At 37.7% G+C, this 20,077-nt stretch overlaps 1 protein-coding gene across 1 annotated transcript in view; it reads left to right on the plus strand.

The window, feature by feature from the left end:
- Positions 1–20,077, plus strand: part of grin2da (glutamate receptor, ionotropic, N-methyl D-aspartate 2D, a) — a 145,276-nt gene that overhangs the window by 63,160 nt on the left and 62,039 nt on the right. The window contains exon 6 of the mRNA XM_063465664.1: positions 10,745–10,859. Within this exon, the coding sequence (XP_063321734.1) occupies positions 10,745–10,859 (115 nt within the window). The remainder of the gene's footprint in view (positions 1–10,744; positions 10,860–20,077) is intronic.

A 20,077-nucleotide genomic window follows, 5' to 3' on the forward strand; every position in this document is an offset into this window, starting at 1 on the left:
ACAGGTAGTACTATGTTTAGACAGATGAAACCACAGGTAGTGGCAACCATCTCAAGCAAAATACAATCAAAAACCAAATACTGCTTATGCTGGACCCCCTTTTTCAGATCCTAGACAAGCCCCCACTTGTTACATTCTCCTGAACAAATCCAGAGGATGTAGGAAAGCAACAAAAAGTGTCCAGGTAGAAAAAGGAGACTAAATGATCAAAGCAGAGACTCTGTTCATAATTAAATTGAAAGAGACAGACAAGACACTATCACCATCATGAGAAATGAGACAAAACAAATCCCAGAAGCTGGTCAACCAAAGAGTAAGTTAAAAAGTCTAAATCACTAAACAGCACCCTGTCTTGTCTTAACTACTGTGACCTAATTGCTGAGTAGAGTCAGCTGGACACGAGGGTGGCACCTAAGGTTGGAGACAGAACAGGACACACCTACTGGGTCAAAAATCACAGTATTTCCTGCTTTCTGACAGTAACAAGAAATATGATTCTGCCAACCCTGAACAAACCTTTCACTGAACTGTGTCATGTAGTCGTGTGCTGGATGTGATTTAGATGTGATTTGTGAAAGAACAAAAAGTAAAAAAATAAAAACACAGAAGGACAAAGACTCTGATACCTGTTAGTGTGATTATTTATCACTGCTCTCAGTGTAACATCTATAGAATAATTATACATTTACAAAAGTATAAAGTATAAAATTTCAATGTATACCCAGTACATTCTCAAGATTAATGCCTGTATAAAAGCATTAATTTAGACAATAATCTCAGTGTCACATGTTCTCTTGTAGACAGAGGGGATACAATCAAACATAATTAAAACAGTTAAATGCCATTTTAACAAGCCAAATTTTCATTCCCTTTCCAAATTGCATCACTCAACCTGGTGTACCAGCTTCAATATTTAATTTGAATTCTTAGACATTAAACCGAATGTTTCAATCAAATAAATAATTGATAATTTAGGCTACTGCCATGTTTGTCTGCTGGTCAGAATAAGAAAACAATCTGCTTCGTTGCCATCTTTGTTTATGAAATCTGTGGAACGATCATCATGCAAGAGTGGCTACTTTATTATAGCATCACCACCAACTGGAATAACTAACAAGCCCTAAACGCAGAGCTTCTACAGAGGCATCTTGTATATTAATGGTTTTATTGCATGACTGCAATTGAACAAGTGAGAAGTTGCAGATCTCACCTTTGTAGGGAATTCTTATGTAGATGGCAAGGCACCTGTTTGGCACTCAGTAGTAATGTTCCTACATTTTTTATGAGGATCTGCTTTGATTCAAATCTGCTTGAAATATGTTTCATTTTTCTTTCTTTTAGCAAGCGCTGGCTGGCTTTCCCACTGAAACAGACTGCCAGCACTTGGCGGCATATTGAAAAGCCATGGATAGGGGTTGATTTAGAATGGAAGAAATCCATTTCCAGTTGTATTGGTGTTTGCACTGTAAGTTGTTTCAAGTTTCAGTACTAAATTTTAAAGATGAGACTTCTGCATTTCTCTTTCAAAAATGCTGAATAATTATATCCATGGCCAAATGCATTCAAGATAAACTATCTGTAAACAAGCTTTTTCCTATGTAAACATCCTAACAGGCATTTAATGTTTATAGTTCTGGAACACTTGTGCAAGCTTTCAGTACAATATCTATACATATGTGAATGAAGTGATCTTTTCTTTGAAAAGGTGGTGATCACAAAGCTATCTTCCTGTAATGATTTATTCATTTTTTTCTTTCCTCCTGAAAATATATTCAGGAATATGTAACATCAACATGAGAGTGCAGATAAGAGGATATAAGATGAAGAGAGATGGTGAATAAATGCTGACAAATCCCTGACTTTCATTACACCGAGCATGAAATGGTTCTTGATCATTCCAGCTAACTCTCTCTCCATTGCTGTTTTTCATCTTTCTCGTTAACTCTCCATCTTGCTCTCTGCGCATCTCTTTTTTACTTTTGAATAAGTTGTCATGGTTACAAAGAAATCTTTTCTGCAACAGCCTGCAAAAAGGCTGAATGTTTTCACTGATGGAAAAATCACACCAACCAGCTTTGGTGCTTATTAGGGCAGGACTATAAACCATTAGGACATCCTCCATATCAAACAGAGAGACAGGCAGTCTCTTTGTCATGTCTCTGCCCAAATGGATCATTGGAACTGTCTCTCTCTAATGTACTGCACACCTCCCGTCTGCGATATTTCTCTGATTACACTGGGGAATTTGATGTTCTTGTCATTTGTAATGGACTGAATGAAAAATGATATATAAAAATCAAAAGTATTTCTTGATAATTTTTTCCTTATCTTAAGATATGTTCATAGATACTGGGATTGAGACAAAATATGTGATAAGATATTAGAATTCTTTATATATATATATATATATATATATATATATATATTGCTTTTTAATGTTTGATGGGTTCTCTAATTCCTTAATAACTTTTTTGTCAAAATGTAACCAATTTTTGCCTCTTTTTTTGGCAAATTTTTCCACCTGTTTTTCCAGCGTATTAGATGTGAGTTGCTGAATCTGAAATGAAACAGTATTGATTCATCATTTTCACCACAAGGACTCTGTGAATCTGTTACTTGCTTATTGTTTCTGTTGTGTAATTTGAAACAACTGCTGCCCTGACAGCTCCACTTGTAGTTGCCAAGCTGTGAAGGAGTTTAGTGTGATTGGTCAGAAGAAAACACAACAGCGAGGTGAGTGTGGCCAATGACGGAACAGTGAGCTAAAGGTAACAGGCTTATCACCAAGTGGCTGAGTAAAACTGATAAACCAATAACCAAACATGAAACATAATTATTCATAATCAGCATGGAATTAATATTCCTGTAGAGTTAAGACAAACAAACCAACAAAGATTTTTCTGCTAAAAGGAACTGTTGAAACATGTGTTCCCCCCATCACCATCACCATGTACGGGGATCCTCACATCCACTGGCTACCCTTTAGTATTTATTAACCTTTCATTGTTATGAAACATTTCTGTCTAAGTCTATTAAATACAAACAAACTTGTACTTCATGATGCCCCTTCTATCTTCTCATGGTGACTTTGTTATCACATCGAAGAAACAACGTTTGACTTTAGTGGTAGATTAGGCTGTCTGCTAATCTGGAGGATCAGTGTGAAGTCCACATGGTGAGGAGTCCTTGGGCGGGATACTGAACCTCCACTGCCCTTGATGGATCCATCAGAAATATATATTTTTTAAGTGCTTAAAGTGCATAGATTAAAGTGCTGTATGAATGTGTGCATAAGTGGATGAATGTGGCTTGTGGTGTAGAAGTGCTTTGAGTGCTCAGCAAGAGCAGAAAAGTGCTGAATAAATACCATTTTCTATTTTAAACAGGAGTATTACCCCCTTTTTGTCACGGCTGATGCATCGAGGCACAGATGCCAAAAGCTTGTGTCTATTTCATGTTCTCAGATTAGAATAGGTTGTGTTTTTTCCTTTTTTCCCCCCATTTATTTGATGTTAAACAACACAGTTTTTTATTTATTAAGCGACTGGTCAGTCAGTCTCTGGCCTTAGTGAATGATATACTGTAATGACTTTACCTTTGACTCACTTTTCTGCCATAGAACAATAGACTTGCTTGCCCCCTTTTTTGTGACAACTAACACAGTTATTATAAAAGAAGATGCTTTAAACAATAACAAAATTTAAACAATGTAAAAAAAAAAACCCCAAAACAATAATCATTCATTGTTGATGACATATAATTAGAACCAGCAACTTTGACCAAATATGTGGGCAGCTGGTGGCAAAATTCATGTCAGTGTCAAATCAGGAGAAGCCTTTATGAATAGAAATAGAGGGTTTACCACAAGGTGCAAACCACTGTTTCCACTTTAGAACAACAAGAAGAGAATAGATTTAACCACAAAAGGCCTGCATAATTCTGGAAAAAAAAATGTTTGGACAGATGAAACCAGGATTTACTGGACAAGAAAAGTATGGAGAAGGAGAGAAACATGATCTGAAGGATCCCACATTATCTGCCAAACATAGTGCAGGCAGTGATATGGTATATATGGGCACCTATGGCTCTCACTGGAATTGGGCCATTAATATGTATTCATGATGTGAGTGCTAACAGAAGTAGCAGGATGAATGTGAACTGTAGGACTATATACTCTCTGCTCAAAACTGATCATTTTTTCACAGTGCCAACAGATAATGGTCCAACACATACTGCAAAAGCAACCCAAGAGATTTTAAAGGTGAAGGAATTAGTTATTCTTTGATGGTCAAGTCAGTGTCAGTCCCCTGGTTTCAACTCAGTAGAGCATGGCTTTAGTTATCAAAGACAAGACCAAAGCCAAAAACACCTATCAACAGCTGACGGTGGCTGTACTAAAGGCCTAGGACAGGGGTGGGGAACTCCAGGCCTCAAGGGCCAGTGTCCTGCAGGTTTTAGATCTCACCTTCCGTCAACAGACCTGAATCAAATGTTTAGTTCATTACCAGGCCTCTGGAGAACTTCAAGACATGTTGAGGAGGTAATTTAGCCATTTAAATCAGCTCTGTTGGATCAAGGACACATCTAAAACCTGCAGGACACTGGCCCTTGATGCCTGGAGTTCCCCCCCCTCCATGGCCTAGGAGAATATCTCAAGGTAGGCAACACAGAATTTAGCAATGTCCATGGGTCCTAGATGTCAGGCAGTATTAAAAATATTTTTTAGCCTCTAAAAATAGGTTAAATAGTTAATGGATTTTGGGGGGTAATACCTTGAATTAAAGCTGAAAAGGGGAGGGGCTGACGTTATCATGGTGGCAGTGGTTTATGGTGTACAGAGGCCAAAAAAATAAATACATACATACACTGTATACAACATTTTTTTTTGGTTAATTTTCAGCTTCTGGTTAATGTTAAGGAAAAAATGGATTCTGACCTCAACATGCTTTCTGTGTTAATGGCACAGTATTTCTAAAGTTACCATCAGTATTGAATCAGATCTAAATACTTGACATCCGATTCATCCTACTGAAAATCTACGCTAAGATGAGCTTCTTTCTGTCTAGCCCAGGATTTCCACAATCTTTAGGCGAGCTTTTCTCTGCCCCTCTGTGAGCTGGAATAGATGTAGGCCTGGGTAAACTTTATTGCTACAAATGAAAAGGTGGATTAACCAGGGTGAGCCGAGTGTTATCCTCCACTGAATCCCTGAATTATTTCTTTTTCAACATTGATGGGTCTATTTCTTTCCCTGTCTTGCTTTTTTTTTTCCCTCCGCTGTCTTTCTGTTCTTTAATTTCTTTTTTTCAGCTGTAACCCCATGATATTTATTTTTCTCTTGCCTCCCAGCTAGGATGCTCATAAAACAGGTACTAATTCCACTGGGAACGTTTCTTCCTCCACTGTTTGATGCACAGCTGTCACATGTCTCAGTAGTAAATTCATCGATTACATCAGGCTCCATCTGAGCTCGGCTGTTGTGTAGGTATAATACATAGAGCCTGGCTTCCCGCTGAGAGTCTGTCAAGCTCCTGCTTCACTCTGTCATTCTTTTTTTTCTTTGTTTTTTCTTTTCTGTCTTCACGTGACTCTACCTCCTTGGTCACAAGGTCACAAGTTATTTTTGTTTTTTTTTCAGGAAATCATGTTAATTTTATCACAGTCAACATTACTGATGTAAATATAATATTTACTAAAGCTTATTTATTTTCATTCACTTTTAAAAACATATTGAATCTAAAAAATATGTATATGTGATGACTTTTAATAGCTAAAGACCTCCTAGTGGATAAAGGGAAGTTGGCGAAACATTAAGAAATGGCTACTACATCAGTGAAAAAGAACATGAAGAAGACACTAACAAAGCTGTGTAGGTTTTTTATGGATCAAGCTGCAATTAACTGCTCCTACAGAAGCTTCCATGACAGACAAAAATTGTGTCACTGGGTGGTCACTGTGTCTCTAGCTAGCTTATGAAAATAAGATGGATATTTACCCCCTTTTATAACAGAAATTTGCAAATATGAATAAAGTGTAAAACTGCATAAATAAGGTGAACCAAAATATAAATTCCATCAGACTTCCATGTCAGTCCCATTAATCACTATCAAACCAAATCCACAGATATAAATCCATAATTTATCTTATCAGATGGCTAGAGACATGACAGAAGAGAGAACGCTGTTTATTTTTTACAATTTGTATGATGAATTTTGGATAATTATCCCAACATTTATACAACCATAATAATAATATAAGAATATAAGATAATATAAGAATATAATAACAATAAGAAGAAGGGGGTATTGGGATATCCATGCTTAACAGTGTGCAAAGTAAAGTTAGCAGTTACCAGTGACCTACCCTGATTGAAAATGATAATAATAATAATAATAATAATAATAATAATAATAACAATAAAGAATAAATCAAGTGATTTCTTTTAAATTTCAAATGCTTGTATGAGGAGTGACATCAGAAGGTGAAAAAAACAAAACTGTGACAAAAATGTTTAATTATGTTTTTTTTTTTGTTTTTTTGTTTTTTAACAAAGGTGTTTCCTGAGGCTTTAGCAGATGTTTCTTTGGTACATGTAGAGGAAGATCTGGGCAGTTAGCATGAGCGCTGGCAGCTCAGCACACAAACATTCATAGAAAAGGAACTCACGGCTCTTTAAAAGTGCTCGTCTGATTGACAAGTGGAACGTACAGGACAGAAAACACAAACAAAACCAAAGCTTTCAATTGAAGACGTTACACATACAACAGCGATCTTGTAACGGGTCTTTAGAGTAAAGGCACTTATGAAAAAAGTGACACTTAAAAATACATGAAGCACCCCTTACATCCAGTTGCTTCCTGTTACAGAGCCAATGCCTTTGCCTCTTTGGGATTTCTGGTGATTTCAGTCATTGATCAATTTATGTATAACAGAATAAACCATTGAGATGAAACCTTGCACTTACTGAGAGGTGACTCGTTGCATCTTATCTCTGCCTTGAAAAGTAAAATAATGAACTATTATGCTATTAACTATTCCTTTGAGTTGACATTGTTGGGGAGAGAAATGGTTGTTAAATTTACATTGCAGGTTAAAGAGCTTCTTAAACTCATCTTTTGGATTTTTCCTGTAGCAGCTGCTGGTTCATACCGGTAGCAGACCTATTTGATGGTACCCATTTCAGTGAAGCACTTCAGTGAATCATGTTTCTGTGCCACGCAGCACTCTTTGTCTTATTCTCTGTATTGCATACGCTCTCGCTGTCTGCGTCTGTCTCCCTCTTCTGTTGCACTCTTCTTTCTCTCCGTCTCTCTCCCTGTCTCTTACTTTTATTCTAGTCACAGTTTCCAAGATTTTCTTTTTTTCCCTTCCACCTTATCTTTATTTCTCATGCTCTCTCTCAACCTCCTCCAGCTCCTGCTGCTCTTTCAGACTTTCTTGCTGCTGTCACTGCTGGTACCCTGCATCTCTGCGCTGTACTGTACCGTGTGCGGGGGGGGGGAAATCAAGAGAATTTGAGATGGTAGGGTGGAAGTAAGAAGCAGAGGCAGAGTAAAGGATAAAAGGATAGTGGAAAAAAGGGAGGTGAGGGTGGGGGGTGTGACATTGTAGCCTACACTCAGCTGCAATCCAGCTTTACCTGGCAGAAGGGATGGAGACATTTCTTTCTCGTGCCACTGCGAGCCTCGAGGCAGACTTTTTCTCAGGTGTAAAAGCAGGTGAAACAGAAATACTGAAGACCTCGGGGACCTGCCAGATGTCAGGCAACATCAGCTGCTTGTGGGCACAGCAGCGGGTTAGAAGCCTTTCATTATAACATTCCTGCAAGGAAAGTCAAACACTTTCCAGTCATGAAATGGGTACTCATGAATTCAGAGGCATATACACAAGTGCCTTCTTTTTGTAAAAATGCCATCAGAGGTGCGTGGTCTACGAGGTTACATCTGTAGCTGATGTGCCGAAGGTGTTCTCGCTGTTTTGGCTGCTGAAGGCTGAGATGATCATATACACAACTGTATTCTGATATAATGGCAGCTGTGGTGTTTTATGGCTGTTATGGTTATATAAAAGGGTAGAAATGTATTTTAATATAACCGAAAATGAATTCACCCAGCCTCATGATTTTCTGTTTGTTTGCTTATGACAAGTTAAAGTTGCAGTTCAGTTTTGCCCAAATCTCTTGCATATAAGCCGTAAAGTGAATTATCATTTTTGTACATACATTGCATGACCATGCTGAAAGAAAGTTGGGGTTTTTATTTTAAAGCAGTGGCTATAAACCTGCCAGTTTCCCTTTGAGAAGTGGGAACAAAGTCAACTGAATCAACCATTTGTTGCTCATAAAGGAGCCAAATCTCATTTCACTTATGCTCCTTTACTGTTCATTGTGCTGAATTTAAAAAAGAAAAACAGGTAAAATGACTGAGAGCTCTTGTATTGACAGCGGTTCTGCACTGTGAGCCTGGATGGGAAAGGTTATGACAGCAGGCTTTTAGCCTCATTTTTGAGACATTAAAAAAAATATATAAACCAGTTAATATCCATTAAATGAATCCTTCTGAATATTCTGAATGTGAAACAATTTGCAGTAGATTTGGCATTATTCAGTTTATTACAATAACTGGAAATGATGCTGAAAAAAGTGGGTTGATGCTTGTTTTATTATTTATAGGTATCTCTTCAATAATTATTCTGATCTAAGAGTTTCTGACTGGAGTATATTTTGAGTAGATTGTGCATTTGAGTTGCAGTTGCATGTCAAAAAAGGTAATGATGACTATGTCAAAAACATGAGAAGTTAGAAGTGTTTTCAACCAAGAACCTACTTGCAAGGTCATGCAGTGTTGGCACTTTAACTTCACATCAAGAAGGTTCAAGGATTCTGGTCAGCTCAGGCCTTTCTGTTTGGAGTTTTTCATGTGCTTTCTTTGGGTCCTCCAGCTCCTCAAACAGTCTAAAGACAGCGGCCATTGTAACTGTAGTACACTCAATAATTCCATAGCTTGTGGAACCATCTTTATCAGCAATAACTTGATGACTATATCAGTCTTTTTAAATCACTGTGGAAGAGTTTTGATCCACTCATCATAACAAGGGTGGTTCAGTTCAAGGTTTGCTGTCACTTGCAAGTTCCCATCACAACATTTCAATCAGGTTGAAGTCTGGACTTTGCACAATTGCATTACCTTGGTTCCTTTCTTTGTCAACCATTCTGGTGTGCACGGGATTGTTCTTCTGTTGCATAAACTTGCTTCAGCCAAGCTTTAGCTGTCAGACATTTAACTCTAGAATACTTTGGTATACAGAGAATTTCATGATTGACGCATTCACTGCAAGGTGCCCAGGTTCTGTGGCTACATTGGAAACCCATGCCATGAGCTCTGCAGATACTGAGTCAACATGTCGTTGCCACCTCAGCACTCAGCAGCCTCACTCTTTAACTTGATGTTGTCCGACACTTTGTGGCTGAGATGCTGTGGTTTCAAAATGCTTCCACTTTGTAATAATACCACTCTTTGCACTGTTGGTATCTTATTACAGTCCCATGCTGAAATTCAGTGAGCTCTTTAGAACAACCAAATCTTTCATAAATGTTTGCAGAGGTAGACTGATTTTATCCACCTGTGGCAATGGGCCTGCAAACATCTGAATTCATATTAATCAAATTCACCAAATTCAATCAAATTATTTTCAATATAGTCAGATGTTGGGCTGCTAACAGTTTAGTTACTATGGTATATCACTTTTTCATCTTGTTTCTGCAGTGTATATTTTTTTGTGTTTCCATGACTGATTACTGTTGATTAAGGGTTACTTGAGTTGTTAAGGCTTTTTTTCAGTGAGGTTGCTTGTTTTTGGGAACATGCAGGATGGCTTCATTAGGATGCTTTGATGTGCTCTTTTCCAGGTGCTTTTAGGGTAGATGTTTCATTACAAAACATCAAAGGCAAAGCCTTCTCTTTCTCTCTCACTATCTGTTTTGTACCAATGCTACTTGCTTCTTTTCAAGTATTAAAAGTGCGCTCAAGACCTTCATGGCTTACACTCATATTGTTCTTCTGCAAGCCTCCCGCTGTTGTAGTTGAAGTCGGGGAAACATTTTAGCGAATTTACCGCTTTATCTCGCGTCCCCCTCCTAGCCTCACCTCATCTTGTCTTTGCTTCACCTCATGGTCTCAGCACCTCAACAATGTGATTTCCTCTTAGAAATGTGTTTTGTCTTTAGCACAGAATCCCTGATGTTTGTTCCCTGCAGTGAAGGTCTCAGCCCTACCTTCACAGCTCTGATTACTTGATTCTTGTTTCTGGACTTTTTCTTTTTCCTTTTGCTTCTTTATTTCTTTCTAATAAAAAGAAGCAGAAATTGCTCAACAATAAGAAGTAATAAGGTTGAAAACTGTGTGTTGTAGATTTCCTAGAACTTTCGCATTAGACACAGGATAACAAGGATAAGAATAGAGTAGAAGTGAGCAGAGCTTAATGCTGTGGGGTCATGGATGCACTCAGTAGATATCATGGAAATCCGTCAGTGAAAAATAAGATGGCAAAACAGATGCTTTGCTGGAAACAAAGAGAACTTTGTTGCAAATTAAATGAGACAAATTAATAACAAATTAATGCCTTAAAAACAGCAGACACATATCATTATTCCGATTTTCTATTCCACTCAAATTGATTGATTTCATATTAGAGGTATATAGATTAAAGAAAAAAGAACTCATCTGCTCTCCAATCTCTGTTGCAGGTACTTCACCAATATATCCATAGGTGGACGGGACTACTCTTTCAACAGTGATGGCTACTTATCCAACCCGCTGCTTGATGTTATCTCCTATTCCAACGGGAGAGGCTGGGAGGAGGTCAGTACATATCTGTGTAAATTGGCACTAATTACCCAAACGTAGCAACTAGATAGGCTAACCACAATTTCACACACCATCAAACATGCTAACTCATCACTGCTCAATTTCACCTTTTATGCTCTTTCTGCCTGAAGCTCATCTCTTCTTCCTCCTTTCCTCTCTCCAATATTAGATCTCCCCTAGGCCCCCTCCTTTCCATCCTTCTACTCCTGTCTGTGTTTTTCAGCCTTGTTAGTAGGTGCTAATGCACAGTCCAATATCTTTGCCATCTGGAGCAGTTGTACAGTAATAGTACTAAATCCAAGGTCTTCCCTCTGTGGGTACTTTCAATTCCTCAAGCTTTCCTTCGACCTGAGAGAAACAAGTAAACCTTTTTATTCTTCCCACTGTGTTTGCTCCTGACCTTTTAAGACTCAATATGTTTACTGGCAAGTAGCAGACTCAAGGTCTCCCTAATTTTGAGAATGAAAACCTGAAAGGAAAAAAAAAAATCAACCTTTTAAAGAAAAAAACAAACACACACACACACACACACACACACACACACACACACACACACACAAGCACATTGTTTTAACTGCATAGCATCACAGTAAGTCCCTCATTGTTGTCGTGTGTTACCTGTCTACAGTCGCTCAACACTGACCTAAAAGTTCAGCACTATACATCATTTAAGGAGTATTCATGTAAGAATCTGGACAAAAGATCCATTTAAAATGATTTAAGGAGCATTTAAAGAGAAGATAACACAGAATACTGCAAATACATGTCTTTGAGGAACAACGAGTACCAATATTTTTACAGCAAATTATAGTATGCAAACTAAAATAATATTAGAATCACAAGTATTTTTGCAAATTATTTTTAACAGTAAGGAAATATTGTTTTAAACAAATCTGCCAATACTGTAAATTTTGAAGGAAATTTCAATCACATGATTGTTTATGTTAATGTCTCTCACATCAACACTTCTGTTTCTCTTGTTGCTTCAGTTTATTGAAGTTTGCAGGCATCCATTTATCCACAGTTCTCTCAAAGTCCTGCCGTAACATTTAAGTCAGGGTGAATTTTGGTCGAGCCACTCAAAACTCAAATTATTGTCTTTTCAGCCATTCAGTTGTAGATTTGAGTTGTGCTTGGGATCTTTGTCCTTTTGCATAACCCACTTTTGGCCAAGCTTTAGCTGTCAGACAGATGGCCTCACATTTGACTCTGGAATACTTTGATGTACAGAGGAGTTTGTGACAGTGACAGCAAGGTGCCCAGTTCCTGTGGCTGCAAAAGCCCAAATTACCCCCCCGACCATCACGTTTGGCAATTAGTATGAAGTGTTTGAGCTATATTTTGTTTTCTGCAAATGTGCCGCTGTGCATTATGTCCAAACATGTCCTCTTTGATCTTATCTGTCCAAGGGACATTGTTCCAGAACTCCTGTGGGTTATGCAGATGCAACTTTGCAAGGCGTTCTTTTTAGAAGTTGGACGCTTTACTCCTGGGAACCCTTCTAACCAGGCCACACTTATTCAGTGTTTTGTTTTGTTTTTTCTTGCTTTCATGAACTTTCACATTTAGGATGGTAACTGTTTTTACCCTGCAGGCGTAAAAGCACAATGCGGTCCCAATGTTCCCTCTAAGCTGCGCACGTGCGCAATTGCGCACTGTTGGCACAGTCTCTGCGCAGAGAAAATCTGCGTTACGCACACAAAAAAATTCTAACCTGAATTGAAATTAAAGTAAATATGTGCCGACACCGGTGTTTTAGCTAGCAAAGCGGCGTGGCTGATGTGGAGTGAAGCCACGTTAATGACAACGTGTACAACCATTGGAGATGTGAGCAGGACAGACGGAACAATTGAGGGAAAAAGTGTGGACTTTATACCAGTTTTTAAATTGTGTTGATAGGCCACGTAAAACCAGAGTTATGATAAAAAAAATATGCAATGTTTGGTTTTCTTCCTGAATACTATTGTTGTTCATATTTACTGCGGGAAGAAACTGTAAAAATGGCATTTTATAAGGAAAACGCTCGAAAGCACTCTCCGCCTGTGAGCAAAGACGAAACCAAAACACCCCACCCTTTCCCATTGGTCAAAAAAATGTACCATGTCGACCAATCAAAACATGGCATTTAGTTGTTAAGAAACGGGAGGAAGTTTTAGGAGTGACGGCGGTGTTTTGAGATGTGAGAGATTTGCGACGTTTAGTTCTTGTGTAGTTAGTGTGTAGTGTAGTCAATAGTTTTGTTGTGTGTGTCAGAACAATGAGGGGACTGCTGAATGTTACAGGTGTTACAGGAGTGATACATCTCCTGTTGTCAGGCCTGCAGGTATCAGGCTGTTGTTCTCCTTTATCTCATAGTGGACAGAAATTATTTTTTGGAGTGGCACAAATAATTTGTGTGGCATCAAATTTGATGCAGAACAGCTGATTGTTCTGTAAATAGTTTGAAATGTTTATTTAAAAAAAAACACCTTGGCTGCATTTTTAGGTAAACAGCTGCAAAAAACTTTGTTGTTTGCAAAACTCAGTAACTTTTTTAAAGACGTAACTATATAATTAATTGCCCAACATTGGTCATTATATGCTGTATTTTGCAGACAGGGAGTTACAGGACTCTCTCCCAGACCACAGACTCATAATACAAGTCAGAGCTTTATAAAAAAAAGAAAGGAAAAAAAAAGAAAGTTGTGTTTTCAAAATTGGAGTTCAAGTTATTTTTACTTCCAATAGTGTTAACATACTACACAGGTCGTGAACAAGATTTTTTTTTAAATTTTCATTGTAAGTGGCCTAAAGCAGTTAATTAAAAGTAGTCTAGCAGAAATGTAAATGCTGTAATTTGATTATTTTAATAAACCATGTAACTTGGATGGATTCGACGCTGGCGTGACCACAGTGCACACGTCTGATGTCGCTCACAGTGGTCCACGGGATCGCTCAGGGAGTTTGTGTGTTCGCTCAGACACATGAAAAATTAGAGGGAACAATTGCGGTCACCCAGGTCCAAGATTGTGAATGCAATAACTCGAGAAAAAGATGATGTAGGAGTTTGAACTTTATACTATAGGTGCATCTGCTAAAAATCTTGGACAAGTTCGAATTTCAGTGACCTTGAGGACCTAAAGGTCGAAGTCAGAGGTCAGGTTTTCTCAAAGTCTTGTAAATGCATTAACTGAAGAATGATGTCACCTAGGATTTTGAAATTCTTTACCATATCGACTGAAAATTTCAGAAAATTTTAAATCTCAGTGACTTTGACTTCAACGTTGAGGTTAGATGTCAACTTTTTCTGAAAATCACCTAGAACTTCAAATTAATACCATAGGAACATCTACTATAGGAGGCTGAGGCACCACTGGCACTGGCTGCCAGCATTTTTAGGTTTCTCAGAGCGTAGTACAATATGATTTAGGGGTGTATTTGCTGGGGCATACACGCCTGCAAAGATCAGCAAATAGCCAAAACATCTGCTTTTATAGAGGTGGCCACACTGCAGTTGCAAGATTTGGTCCTCATTGTATTATGCTGATTATACAGCATATGATTTTGAACTAAACCATGAAATATGAACAATATATCAAAGAGACAGTAAGAAACTGTGGAAGTATTTGAGAGAACAAATGAAATGTTTTGCTCTGTTTGATGTCAGATTCAGTTGTACAATCTCATTTTGCTATTCTTTTGTCACCAGCTTCACTTCTTCTCTGTGTGTCATGGTAAATATATGGTCTGAGAGGGCTCTAAGACTCTCTCTTCACTTGCCCACATTCTTGATAAAACATATTAACTTGACAATGCTGCACTGCAATGCTTGCAGCATGCTGCAATGCTGGACTCTGAGGTTTAAAAAAAGTTATACTGAATGTTGGTGTGGTTTGAGGGTGGTGATTGTTTTGCAGCAGATAACAAGCCTCACATCAAGATTCAGATCAGTGACAATATTGACCAAGGGGCACTTATTTTGTAACGTCTCAGCTTTTTTAGTTATGTTTTTTCTCACCCCGTCTCTCTTTGCTTTTGAGCTCTGTATTTCTTCAGTCTTCTGGCAATAGTTAACCTTACACGAAAGCCAAGATTTATAGTTCTGCCTGGTGCTAAGAGGCAGCAAACTGAAGTACTTCTCTATCAGTAGGAATCATAGTACAATCTTCAGCCCTTTTTTGAAGCATCTCACCTTTACTGTATTGAATTTTTGCTGAATGAAGGCTACAATACTGACAGAGGAGATAGGCTTCTGACTTGTTTTCCATACGCTTGGGGAAGATAGAATTAAAAAAAAAAACTGGCTGCAGCAAGCAGAAAAACTGAAAGATAAGAGTTTATGTTGCACCGTTGCTCACAAAGGTGACTGTTGTGCTGCTCTTTTATATCTTATGCTCAGGTTATTTTGTAGAGAAATTCCCCAATAGAGAAGTTTACCCCAACTGTGTTGTGCATTTCAGCATTTAGCTCATCATCTTTGGTTTACCAGGCCACAACCACATCAAACAGCAGATTTAAAGAAATGCTAACTAGGTGTCAAACATATTGTACTTGGCATTTAGGGGTGAAAAAGAACATTTATCAGCTTCAGGATGAGAAATGCAGTGGAGATTAGAGATAAAAGAACAGTGTGTTTAAATTCATCATGGACACAAACACAATTTCTAATGTTAGCTACAGAAGATTTCCTCGGTATTATTGTAGGGTCTTTACCTCTATCAATCAACAAAATGCTGTGGATGAACAAAAGAGAAATGTAAATCAAATCAATATTTGCTGTGACCACCCTTTGCCTTCAAAACAGCATCAGTTCTTCTAGGTACACTTGCACACAGTTTTTGAAGGAACTCGGCTGGTAGGTTGTTCCAAATCTTGGAGAACTAACCACAGGTCTTCTGTGGATGTAGGCTTCCTCACATCCTTCTGTCTCTTCATGTACTCCCAGAGACACTCGATGATGTTGAGATCAGGACTCTGTGGGGGCCATACCATCACTTCCATTACTTCTTGTTCTTCTTGTATGCTGAAGATAGTTCTTAATGACTTTCGCTGCATGTTTGGGGTCGTTGTCCTGCTGCAGAATACATTTGGGGCCAATAAACAATCATTTATATTTCTGAAAGCATTCTTTGTTAACAGCATTTTTCACACCTGCCTGAAACTTTTGCACAGTACTGTAATATAAAAGAAAATTAAATAAAGAAAATGATATTGTTGCACACAGGCTTCCTTATAGACCTCAAATGAGATGTGGAGGCTATTACTGAGACTGTTAGAACTTAATTTTTCATTTTATTGTTTGCTGGATTGTTACTTGTTCAGACTTCTATTTGACTTATAAGCATGGCTTACATACATTCTGTTAGGTTAAAATTTCTTTAACATTGTGCAAAAGTCTTGTGTGACCCTTAATTTCTCTGGCTTTTTGTATAAGAGAGGCCAGACTTTATGAAGGTCTTTCAAAGTTGGCTGCTTTTTAAATCATTTTCAGTTCAGTTCTTGTACCTGAAGGAGAATATATTCTCAAGCTAGGTTTTAACTTTGCAAACATACAAATGAAGGTGTAGTATTGTCTGTAGAAGGCTCTTGTTTCATGATCATTAGAAGGTGGTGATACTTTCAATGTAAAGTGCAGCAGCGGAACAACAAACACTAAATAAGAAAAGAAAACATCTCTCATTTGAACTTGGAATCTGCTGTGATGCTGATGATAGTCTGCACTCTCTTACCTGTGGAGTGTTGGTTTTGGCCTTAAAATTACTGCAGAGATTTACCAGAAACGTGCAGAGCACAGAAGACTTTAAATAAAAAATACAGGTGGTTCACAACGGGCAATTTACTGCATTAAAATGATGCAATCCAAACATTATCAGTAAAACTACTGCTAAGACATCCACGTAATATATTTCACAAATCATGTTATTAAAGTTTTGGGAGGTTTATTCCCTACGTTCAAGTTGAGGGGTCATATGATGACAATGATGCTTTGCTTCACAATCTCAAGAATGATATAACAATTATATGAAATGGGTGTCAGGTGTTACTAATCTCTAGATTGCATAGTTTAAAAAAAACTGTAGTCTGTGGGAGCAGGAAGCGCTGTTTGTAGTCACTCATTGTCACCATGTCAGAACATGCTCCATGCTCATAGGGAGATCATTTGTTGCTGGACTTTTCTGCTGGTCAATGTGAGCGCAATAATCATATCATGTGATTTCAGGCCATATGTGCTGGACACCGTGTACATCAACAGGGATCTTGGTTCACATTGCTTGTTGGACTCTGCTGGGATGCTACTGATTCTAGTCCATACTTTTTAAGGGCCAAATTTTAGATGCAGCCAAGGGTGTAAAGTTCAGTCCTCTCAGGATCTTTTCTCTGCTTTTTGCAGATGATACAGTTCTGTTGGTTTTAAGTGATGGGGAACTGTGACAGCGAATAGATGAATGGATTATAATGTTGTCTAATTTGTTGTAAGAATGTGCACTCCAGTACAAATTATGCTGGAAATGAAAGGATTCTTGTTGATTTTTGATGTTCAGCTGTCAGCAAAGCCTTATTTCACATGAGGATTTGAAAATCTTGTTCTGTAAATTTTATGAAGTTGGCTGTTATGTGATGCAACACTACAGCAAGTCATATTGCATTTGTTTGTTCTTTGAGAGAAGCGTAAACATTGGAGTTTACAGAGGATCAATGAGCAAATAAAATAAGAAAGATGACTACCTTTTTAATCAATCTGATAAGAGAGCTATAATCTTAAACCACACAAGCCCTAATCCAATTTCAGTTGAGTTTAAAAGTGTAATAAGAGTTTTACAACCTCACAACACAGAGGGATCACAATGCATGTGCACTGTGGACTTGATAAGAGTTGTGGATCGATTACAGTGATTCAGAAGGTACTTTACGAGAGACCAGGCTTTCAGAGTGGACTTGTACACAGTGTACACTCCCAGCCACCTATGGAGGGTAGATGCTCAGAAAATCAAATTAGGTTTTAAAAACGAATGCAAATTGTTAAAATAATATGCAGACTAAGTGTGGTGACAATAAGAAAACCATTTAAAGCATTTTGGTTAGACTGACCAGTGATCGATAATGTCAGCACAGGTGATGCATGTATTAGATTGCATCACTAAAAAAGCTGCAGTGTAGATATGATTTTATCTAAGTTTTTTTTTTTTAAAAAACAAACCTACAGTTTTGGAGTTTACTGATTTTTTGAGGTCTGTGCCATTGTTCCCCTTTAAAATCTCAAGGCCACAGCCTTAGAACTTTTCAGTCTCCATGTCTCTGCTCATCAATACTTACCTGTTCTTACCAAAAGCCTTTTTTCATATTTAATGAGAATTTAAAATACAGCAACTCCTGTTTGAGTCAGATATAGACACAGACTTTTTATAGCCGGATCTAGAGACTGAATGCTCACATCTTGATGTCTTGTTTTGATCTCTGTGTATATCAGAATATATTTAATTAAATCACTCTTTACTCAAGCTTCATGATGTCGACACCATAACTTATAATGCTTTTAGAATCGTCTTGTCTCTGTAGCTTTATGAGAGGTTTTGCTTGGAGAGCTTGATTACTACAATTTTCAGCTGTTGTGCACGCACATGACAGACCAGCAGAGTAAAATACAGCCAGACATCACTTAATAGTGGTTTATGAGGCCACTGTTGGAAAAAAAAGCTGCATGTATTCTTACTGTTTTTGTTAGGATTTTTGTTTTTGTGCGAAGAATCCATCTACATCTGCCTCTTTAAAACATTGGAGTAGGGGTTTTAACTAATGCTAGAAGATGACTTTTTTTTAAGAACTTTGGAAATTTACATGGCTGAGAAACATCACTTGGAAAAGGAACAGAATTCAGGACAGTGGCCATTTTAACCAAAAATATAAACAATAATAAAACTGATGGGTAGGACCAAAGAGTCAAAAATAACTTTCACAAAAGAACTAAAACCTCATTTATCATTCATTTATCCATTGCCAGATTTACTCATATTGATGTAAACTCATAGGCAGCTCTTATTTTAAGAATATTTATAGTCTTGTAATTGAATGTGCTTTGCTACTTAGTAAAAGCAGACTGTTGTAACAGTGAGTTGGCCTGAAACAATCTTTGCAATTGCTACTGTCATCACTGAGCGTTTGAGTGTTTGGTCTTTGAATGAAAAGGGTCCTCTGGTGCTCAGATAGTGATGTGTATTACCTTTGCAGCTGCACCAGCAGTGATTTGTTTTATAGTAAACAGAAGACGCGCTGTGTTACAATGAGCTGTGTCTGTGTGTGTTTGTGTGTGTGAGAGTAAGCAGAAGTAAAAATATAAAGAAAATCAAATATTCTAAATATTGATTTTAAAAGCCTTTGTAAGAAGTGGTGGGGATTATTGTCAAATTATTGACAAGAGAAGGGTAGAAAATCAATGTTCTGTATGATGATCGACCCTGCAAAGCATTTTGGGTGCAGTGACTGGTAAACATTGTCTGAAGAAATTATTATTTTTGCAAAGTGTTATGTTATGAAAAAGGTGTCTCAAACAGCGATGAGGAGGCGATGAAGTTGAACAGGGCATAGTCACAATGGCAACTGTATGTGATGGTGTTATAAGTGCACATAATATAAGATGACCCAATGAGGGCTGGAGCAATGTACCAACTACAATGGTATGGTGTAAGTGCAGGTTTTTCAAGTTTTTCTCTATGGAAAGGGTACAGAAATTCAAATCAGAGACGCAGATAACATTTTTGGTTTGTGATAAAAGGCCTGTGATTGATGAATCGAACTAACGTTGTCTTTGTTTATAAATGATCTGATTTGAAATATTATTTGTTATTTGAAATGCTGCATTTAGAATATAGACACTGGGCTCACACACTCAATGGATGCACACAGGATAGTAGCATGAATACAGTTTCAAAATCTGTTATAAAATTCAGTTCATAATAACAGCACAAATGTATATAAACACTATTTAACTGACTGTAAGTGACGACTCAACTAACATGAACAATGGCAGATAAGCACTAACTACTTCTGAATAGCTACTTTGTGCATGCAAAGACTGGAGGGAAATATAATACATCGGACATGCCCTGATTTTTTCTTTACTGTGTCATTAGATGACATGACATGTACCAAAGACAAAGCCAGAGGGCAAATCATGTGCAAATAAAGTACTGGGACACAAAAACACCCCAAATTTCAAAATACTTGGGGCTGGAACA

This window comes from Pelmatolapia mariae, linkage group LG22 (assembly GCF_036321145.2).
Source record: "Pelmatolapia mariae isolate MD_Pm_ZW linkage group LG22, Pm_UMD_F_2, whole genome shotgun sequence".
Lineage (NCBI taxonomy): Eukaryota > Metazoa > Chordata > Actinopteri > Cichliformes > Cichlidae > Pelmatolapia > Pelmatolapia mariae.